This window comes from Bacillus rossius, chromosome 2, assembly GCF_032445375.1.
Source record: "Bacillus rossius redtenbacheri isolate Brsri chromosome 2, Brsri_v3, whole genome shotgun sequence".
NCBI lineage: Eukaryota > Metazoa > Arthropoda > Insecta > Phasmatodea > Bacillidae > Bacillus > Bacillus rossius.
In genome coordinates this window covers 76,347,466-76,357,015 of record NC_086331.1, presented here as the reverse complement: position 1 = coordinate 76,357,015, position 9,550 = coordinate 76,347,466, and the positions used below count along the sequence as shown (strand labels likewise).

At 44.9% G+C, this 9,550-nt stretch overlaps 1 protein-coding gene across 2 annotated transcripts in view; it reads left to right on the top strand.

Annotated features, from left to right (window-relative positions):
• The first annotated feature begins 4,718 nt into the window (after nt 1-4,718).
• The window catches only part of LOC134529382 (ceramide glucosyltransferase-like), a 103,006-nt gene continuing 98,174 nt past the window's right edge, over nt 4,719-9,550 (top strand). Inside the window, exon 1 of one of the 2 annotated variants that reach the window (XM_063363381.1) lies at nt 4,719-4,949. In XM_063363381.1, the coding sequence (XP_063219451.1) occupies nt 4,852-4,949 (98 nt within the window). In that variant the 5' untranslated portion in view covers nt 4,719-4,851. The remainder of the gene's footprint in view (nt 4,950-9,550) is intronic. The other variant, XM_063363382.1, reaches the window with a different exon arrangement.

Sequence of the window (9,550 nt, the reverse complement as noted above, 5' to 3'; positions counted from 1 at the left end):
AGGAGGTGCTCGTCCCTGAGCACGAACACGGGGTCAAGGACTCGGTGCTGTGGTCGTGCGCGAACGCGCTGTCCAGCTCCACTGCCCCTGCGCCAGACGCTCGACCAGAAACCATGACCGAACTGCTTTCGTGGGTCCACACTGCGCAGCTCCGGGACCCCGATACCCAGATTCGACTGACGGAGTGTGGGGGAGGGGGTTTACTGGGCTGCCAGAGTCAGAACGGGGTGCTCCAGACCAGGGGGGCTCACAGGATGAGCAGGTGCCAGATTCACGTGCCGCCCGAGGCTAGGCGCTGGGTCCTGGGCTACCTGCAAAACCACCCCCTGGCGGGACGACTGGGCGCGGAGAAGACGCTGCGTGAGGTCAGACGGACGTTCCACTGGCCTGGCGACGCCGCAGAGGTACGATGCTACGTGCGGGCCTGCCAGCATTGCCAGGAACGGAAGTCCAGACGACCCGACGGTAAGGAGCAACAGGTCCCACAACGGCCCCGAGATCCCTTCCACACTGTGGTGGTGGATATCATAGGGCCATATCCTCGCACGTCCCGCGTCCGGCACTTCATCATGGTGGTCGAGGACGTCTTCAACTGCTGGGCGGAGGCATTCGCAGTGCCAAACGTGAAGGCCGGCACCGTGATTGCTCTGCTTGAGCGTGAGTTCTTCCCGCGATATAGGTACCCCGCGGTCCTCCTGACGGACAACGGGGTGCAGTTCACGGGGAGACACTAGCGAATGTCCTGCGAGGGTTGGGGGGTGGAGCACCACACCACGCCCACCTACCATCCACGCGCGAATCCGACCGAAAGGCGGAATCAGGACATAAAGACTCAGCTGCACATCTGGTTGGATGAGGACCACGCCAAGTGGGACCTGCACCTCCCGATGCTGCTGTATTGCCAGCACCTTCGGACAAAAATTGTCACGGGCCACTCCCTCGCCGAACTGGTGCAGGGCCGGATCTCACCCTGCCCGGGGAGGCGCGCACACTCGCCGACTCGCACGAAACGAACGCCGACGATCGACGCGAATACGCCCGACGCCGCTAGAAATGATACCTGGCCTGACGTACGCCTCAGACATATCAGCCCCCAGGGCAACTGTAACCTGGCCAGCGGGTTTTTGTCAGGTGTCACCATCTGTCGTCTGGCGAAAGGGGCTTCTGCACCAGCCTGGCCCCCAAGTGGGCGAGCCCACAGGAGGTGATTGACAGACTGGGTACCACAACGTACCTCGTCCGTCACACTGACGGACACACGACAATGGTACACAGGGACGATATCCAATTGGCGGACGGGACGAGCGACGACGGAGACGACGACCCACAGGACGTGATTCACGGACATGACACCACAAGGGGACCGACTTCGTCTCCCTTGAGGGAAAGTCAGGAGGGGGGCGACTGTTCCCAACCGGCGACTGGGGGAGTGGCAAGAATACCCGACAGAACGGACCGAAGGGGCCCGCGAGGCGCAAGCATTATAGAGCTGGAGCGTTTTGTGGACCGGGTACTTCAGCCCGACGACGACGACGACAACATCAACTACGAGCCACTCATTGCGGACATGACCGATGACGACACCATCCTGGGTGATCTGGTCGACCTCAGTGACCCGTGGTGACTCTACTGGAGTCTGACCAGGGACGGAGACAGAGACACGTCCTCTCCTGGGAACGGCGGGTGAAAAGTACGGACGTTGACAGAGAGACAGCTGACGGGGTAACGGTTCGGCTCCTCAGCGGGGAAAGTGACATTGACAGGGCCCAGCAGGTGGTCCTGGACTTGCCTTCCGAGGAGCCGACGACGACCACTCACGGACGGGCCGGGGGTGCGCAGGTCCACGCGTGAAACGAATGCCCCTCGCTACCTTTAGGACTACGAGTGGGGGGGTCAGTACAAGCCCTGGGACGTACAATAGAGCTCCTGCCCCAGTTCGCCTGACCTAGAATGAATAACGGAGTTGACTGCAGCGACCAGACTTGTAGCCAGACGTGGCCGCGGCTACCGGTCTAAGCCGACGTTGGTGGCCAGGGGGGCATCGGGAGAGGGGGGCATATGAAGACAGTCGTCGTGCCCTCCTAGACGTAGAGGCCGTACCTGTCCACCAACGTTGGCCTAAGGGAGAGATTTTCCCCATTGGTGCAACCTAAGTGCAGTGCAGTGTTTACGATCAGGCACGCACCCGCGTGCGCCCTGAAACGTCCACAAACGACCATGTGTTTTGTAAATAATTTCTACTATCTTATAATTATTGTGTCATTATGTTTCTGTTGTAAATACTCATGAGCGTCTATGTTTTGTATAATTTTGTAATATTTGCATGATTCTGAATAACTTGTGTTTACGTTTTTATATAATTACCTATAATGTCGTCTTAACTCTTAAATGAATTTGTATTTATTTTCAAGTGCTGTGTTCGTAATATGTAAATGCAACCTGGCCCGCCGCGAGTCGCATCTCTCCCATGCCGGCCTATTTCCCCTTCCCCTCCTCCGCGGCTCGCGGGCGGGCGGGCGAGCCAGTGGCTAGCCAGACTCCAAGCCGAGCAAACGTGCTCTCGCTCGCTCCGCTCGAGACGCGCGCTCAGTACGGTATAATTCTCACAACCAGCAAGTTCGTCACGGGACTGTCTCCACAGTCGTGTCAGGCCGCGTATGAGTTATTTTGTACTGCTGAATTCTCGCAACCAGCAAGTTAGTCACGGGACTGTCTCCGTAGTCGTATCAGGCCGTGTATGAGTTACTTTGTATGGCTGAACACTCGCAACCAGCATGTTTCGTCATGGGACTGCCTCCGCAGTCATATCAAGTCGCGCAAAAGTTGCTAACAGTGTATTTCCGGGAGTCCGGGTCGCGGCGAGGGAGAAAATTCGTCCTGAAACGAGTCGGCCAGGCTGCGATAGGGCTTCGACGGAATAAAGTAGCTCGTGAAAATGGACAGCAACATCTTCTACTTTCTACCTTAATCATAACCACTAACCACGACAAGATTCCCTCCAGGTACTACGTTTCCCGGTCCCGGCCACGTTGGCCTGAACTCCACTATCTCTCCGACTTGAGCAACGTGGGCAAATCAGGGCGAGTTTCAGGACAATTTGCAACAGGGACTTAGGGACTACAGGGTGAGGGACGTAACCTGATTTGTTATACTATAAGTAAAAAACATGTTCCAGGTGCTTGATTAAAACTTTGCACCTGGTAAATAGTTGCCAAAGGCTGAACAGTTGTTTTAAATTATTTAATAATTTAAAAAGTGGCACCATGTTGGTGACTGTAAATTTAACTATAAATTGTCTCAACATGCACTGTTTGGGTTTGAATTACCTTAGTTTGGCTAGACTACTGTCACAGGCCAATTAATTAAGCCCAATAGCCACTGTGGCTAGTAACGAGGTTTGTTTTGTGTTCCGTGCATGCCGCGCACGCACGGAGTCTCTACAACGCACTTGCTCACTGCTTGTGATTAATTAATTTTGTCTTAATGCCTCGTTTGGGAATTGTTTTCCGTAGTCGAGCCCCCAGTGTTTTGTGTCCTGATGTTTAATTCAGTTAATTGAGGTCACGCCCGGGGCGCTCGTTTGACTCATTCTGGCTGGGCTAGGGGTGCACTCCGAAAATGGGATCCGGTACTGGCGGTGCGGAGCACGGGCTTAAAGGTCATGGTCGGTACGATATCATATCTAACTACACAGAATAGCAATAAATGTCCGTGCGGGCTTTACTTAACAGGTAATGTACAGTTTCATATTAACGTCAATTTTTCAAATATGTAGTATTAGATATTTTGTATCTCCGCTTTCGGTAAAAAATAGTGGAAGGTCCATTGCACAAAATAAGGGTATTATTCGAAAATTAAATTTTTTAAGGTGGCGCCCCTCAAAGAAATATTTACCAAAATGTGTCCTCTCCTTCGTAACTACCCTCTCTACGTGTTTTGTCCACCTAAGGTCACATTGCAACACAACCCCAATATACTAATACTGTGTGGCTTCCTCTATATATAACTTCCTATATATTTATGAACCCATAAATTAAAACTATGCCCTCAACCTTGAATCCTCCTCCTCAGCCAACAATTCAGGGTAGCCATCGCCCACACTAATATCTCGTTCTTTAACAATGAATACATCCAACAGTTATTAACATTTGATGCGTAACACTGCTTTTTGAATACCGTCTAATTACATTTGGTCCTACGGAATTGCGACATTGTCTATTGCATCTTAAATATCATATAGATAGCAACTAATAGAGCCAGTAAAAATAGTATTTCACTAAAATAATCAAACACAATTTACCTGTGAAAGGTTATCTTCTTATGATTTTCCTTCAGTAACTGGCTCTCAGTTTTCCTAGAACTTATGTTCACACAACCATACGCGACACACGATGCCATAAGATATTAATATATCATGCTTTATAGGTTGCCACACTGGTTCAAAATCACACATTCTACTTCTAAAACAACCAAACTTTTGATAAATTACAACTGATTCACCTGCAATACTCAAAAACCAAATTAACGATACATAAATTAACAAACTTTCTACTCGCAATGTAATAAAATGGCGAAATCAACGATGTTATTCACTAAGAAATATGGCGGTCCTTCCCCCTCAACTTACCCCAACAGTTTTCCAACTCTTTCTCCTTAACATTGTGATTATGTTCCATCTGGTCAATTTACTTATCTCTGGTCATATTTATTTTTCTCCCATCTCTATGGTGTGTCCAAAACAGTGTCGTTCCTCAAAATTTAGAAGTCACGAGTGTTGTATACGCGTTTGTAACTTAGTACTTAGTTTAGTTTTAGTTGATGAAGTGGATGTTGTGAAGTTCTACTGTAAATATGTTTCCTATGATATATACATTGTATGGATTTGCCATATTTTTCTTCGTATTTTGGTGCGGCAAATGGGTAGTGCACTTAATAGCGATATCTTGTGGGTGAGTCTAGCAATTTATATTATACGCTAGGAATGTGATAAGTGATGTTGCATTATAGTGATATTTCGTCGCATATATTGCTTGCTGAGGAATGAATTCCAGAATGAAAAGCAAGTTCAAAACGTGATTGTTAAGGCTAGTCCACATACCTCGTCCTCGGACAGTGGTCCGCGGACGCCCAACGTCCGAGGACGAATGCACACATTTGTGCTGTCTACATGCTGCTGGTCCGAAGCAGGTCCGAAGTGAAGCTTAGCAGTCGTAACACCAGAGTGCAGTAAATGTGCGAGGCATTTGCTTTTGTCTACATCGAGTTGTTTTCATTTAAAGTCGTCTGCTAGATTTACATATGCATGCATAGTTTATTTTGTTTCAATTGTTTTGAAATTTAAGTTTGCAGGTTATATTTTGTACATTAATTTTGACAATATGTTAAATAAATAAATATTACAACATAATATAATTGAGCTTTTATCATACGTGGCGCAATATTAGGCGAATTATTGCCTAAGCAGTTTTAACTTCAGACGAATCGGTAAATATGTACAGTCGCGGTAGATGCCAAAAAAAATACTAAAAATCCAAAAATACTTTTATTCTATGCTCTTTCGCTTCCTCTTTTCAAATCAACCGGCGGAGATAAGAAATTCCAAATACTTTAGGAGATATCGAATTTTTTAATTTAGCAATACAACGCCCGTTTAACCGTTCGAACGTCGCCATTTTTTATTTTGACGTGTGTTAGTGAATGCGTAATAAATAAAATGGTCGATTAGGTCAGGTCAGGTACATTATAAATACTTTCAAACTAAGTGGACATTAAAAATAATGTGAATTTAAATTAATGGTTCTTTAGTTTTTAATTATTTATAATGTAACTGACCTGACCTAATAAAACCCGGACAAATGATGAACATTAACAACTCACGTAATTTTTTTTACTTATTACTTGCGCAACAAAATCCAAATAAAAAAATAATAATACTTTAAAATTAGAAACGTTAAAAACTCACCTAAGTTGGAGGCGGGTACATTTCCTTTGCCACTATAAGGAAATGATGTAGTCGTTCACCTACGTCGCGATACCTCCGACGGAACATGAATTCCGCAAGGTACCCGACGTAGTGGTTAACTCGTCGACCATATCGTGGTACATTCTGCCTTACTTCCCGCCAAAGTCTCTCTATTCTTTGGGTGTTCGCCCTTGTGTAGGGATCAACAAAGTTCATACTATGATTTACCTTCAGGTGAAGATAATCATGCTGTGAAAGACAATTATAAGCACGCCAACAGTCGCTTATAATTGTCGTTCCAGGCGAAATTTACTTCTTGATCACGCGCAAGAGCGTTCTGCTAGTACGATCTTTGACAGGAATGAGAAAAATGTTATCACTATTTCTCTCAATACCGCCAAAAACCCACTGACCCTGAATGACTCGCCCCTTATTATTCTTACGTTTGCCAATTTTAGCTTCATCAATTTCGACAACTTTCCCCGGCCCACCCAATTTCCCTACATTTACTTCCAAACTCCACTTAATTAAAACTTCCCTACAAAAGGACGTCCAATCTACGACGGTTTTCAAGCTGACATTACAATTGAACTGAATAAATACTTTATTAGGGTGATGAACTGTTAAAAAAAAAAAAGTTATCTTCAAAATAGTTTCAATCGAAAGATTACTTTTGGAGAACCACGTGCCGTTCCTGAATGATTTTTTGAAACAACAAGGTACCCTTTTAACTTTTTTATTGGCACGGGTTATTGTTGACCGGTGACATTGAAAAAATCCGCTGTCCTCGGGCAACTCAATTACCGTCCCACATTGGTCGCACTTTACCTCAGAACTCAAAACTCCATGATCAACTAAATATTCAAACAACAATTTCCAATCATCACACAAATGCACAAAATCGAATACAGTAAACTCCCGGTATATCGCGCCTCGATTGATCGCGGAATCGGGTATATCGCGGGTCAAACCATGTCCCCCAGTCAGAAATGAATAATAATAATAATGGAATAAATGGTTAACAGCCGATTAGGATAATTTTGCGTTGTAACTAACAAACTAAGCATCGGGCAGAAAAAAGCCTAGGCGTAGAAAATGTCCGCATTAAAATTCTAAACAAGATATCTCCGTACATTATTCCTCTATCTTGTAGGGTTTTCAAATTATGGTCCAATCCAGCCCAGTGATATTTTCTGAAACACTAGTTCTTAACGTCGCTTTATCTCACAAATGAAGCATCGGAACGGGGACCTGATAAAGCCCACCGTCCAGCGACATTATCCAGCGTGACTCGGCTGGGGATTGATGTTGGATAGGCTTGGTTGTCGGCAAGCGCTGGGTAGGGAGAGGCGAGCCGAGTTTATGGAGAAAGGTAGATATCAGAGCGGGCAGAAACATGGCGAGGGGGAGTGGGGGAGGGAATGTGTTCACGCAGCACACAGGCAGAGCATGAGTCACTTGACTGAGCAGCGTCGCTGCGTACAAGGCAAAATCAGGTAGTCCGGTGTTTAAAATTCCACTCCAGAATATTAATTGGTACTTTACTGGACATCTGTATATAAATGTTTTGTTACAACTTAAACCTACAGACGTAATATTATTGGGTAATTCATTGTATTATACAAGTTCATCTTTTAACTTTGGTATAATGTTTTAACATTAAATAGTAAAGTAAATCGGCTAGCGTAATTTTAATCTTTGCCCAGGAATTCCCAGTGGTCCAATATTTACGTGAACCATACTGTACCACTTTTGCCGTGAGGTAGTAAACAAGTCCCGGAAATGTTTATGTGTAGCGGTCTCCCGACCTTTAAACAGAGGCTGGGGAATGTAACACTTGCCGATCCGAGCCACACACACTCAGCAACTCGACACAGCGTTTGGTGAAATAAGTAAAGACAAAGTTTAACACGGTTTTTAATACGGCGTCACTGATGGCGCTAAAATTGAATTGGCGCAATTTTTGTTTCCCACATGTGACCATTTATAATTTACTGTAAGCATGGATAATAAAGTTTAACCACTTGACACGATAGACGATTCTTTATTTTTAATTGTACGAATGCTAGACTCGTTTTTTTCCTGTATCTGCGGCCTGCTTCTACAAAATACAAGCTATCTGTAAGTAAATCTAGAATTTTTATTTTGTCAATCAAACTCGGTACTTTGCGATTAATATTCGGTTTGAAGTATCACTACGGCCTTTCTTTTTAGAAGACTTGGACCACAGAATCGTGTGTAACCGCACACACTGCACTTACTTTGTTACGGACTCTGACGAAGCAGATACTGTGGCTAACACCACGAGACTGGCAGCAGCAGCTTGTGTGCCGCACGTGTGTATGGCGGCGTGTGGCGCGCTCGTAGGCCGTGCGACAAACTGTGCGCGGCACGCGGAAAAATAAAAACAATTCAACATTTAATATTTATCTTTAAAATTTATTATTTTTATTTTTTCACCCGTGTTTAGTGAAAACTGCGGATGCAAAGTTCGCACAAAGGCGGGCCGTCTATACTGTGCGTGCTTGCCGACCTATTAGAACACAGGCGGTGTTTTATGCCTTTTGACCTTGGCACATCGAAACATCGCGGTTATGCAACAACGCGGGTAAAAGTTATGTCCCCCGACAACCGCGTTAAATAGGGAGTGTACTGTACATTCAAGGAACACCCGCTGCATAGCTGACTATTCCCAGAAACACAGGCCATTTCAGAGACAGAATATATCAAAATAATGATAGACGATTCCCCAGAACGACTACAACATCGAATGATCAAATGGCAGAAGTTGATCGATTAATTAAACATCGTATTGAACAATAAATGAATAAATAATCACGTATTGGTTCATTTGAATACTGACCAATCACTGAATAAATAATCACCTATTGGTTCATTTGAATACTGACCAATCACGGAACAGTCACGTGACAAAATTGTCCAATAAGAAACATGATACTCGTAAACAAGAAACCTTATTATCTATGACAAGAAACAATGGTCATCGCCGCGTACTACGCAGGTATTGTGATGAAAATTAAAAAATTCGATATCTCCTAAAGTATTTGGAATTTCTTACCTCCGCCGGTTGATTTGAAAAGAGGAAGTGAAAGAGCACAGAATAAAAGTATTTTCAGATTTTTAGCATTTTTTTTTGGCATCTACCGCGACTCTACATATGATGAAATTAAAAAATTCGATATCTCCTAAAGTATTTGGAATTTCTTACCTCCGCCGGTTGTTTTGAAAAGAGGAAGTGAAGGGGCACAGAATAAAAGTATTTTCAGATTTTTAGCATTTTTTTTTGGCATCTACCGCGACTGTACATATTTACCGACGAATCTTCATATAGTTTTCAAGGCGTCTGCATGTAAAAGCACAGTGTAAAACAAAGAAAATGTTAAAAAACATTAACCTCAAATCGTTCTCTTCGCGACCAACTCTTTTTTTATTTCCGGTCAAATTGCTCCCAACTCTTTCAACTCCCGCGAGTCAAACAAATCTCTGACTCGTCCGCGGACTAAAAGTTAAAAATTGTGAATGATCTTGGGACATGGGACATTGGGACACGGGGACGTGACGTCAGAG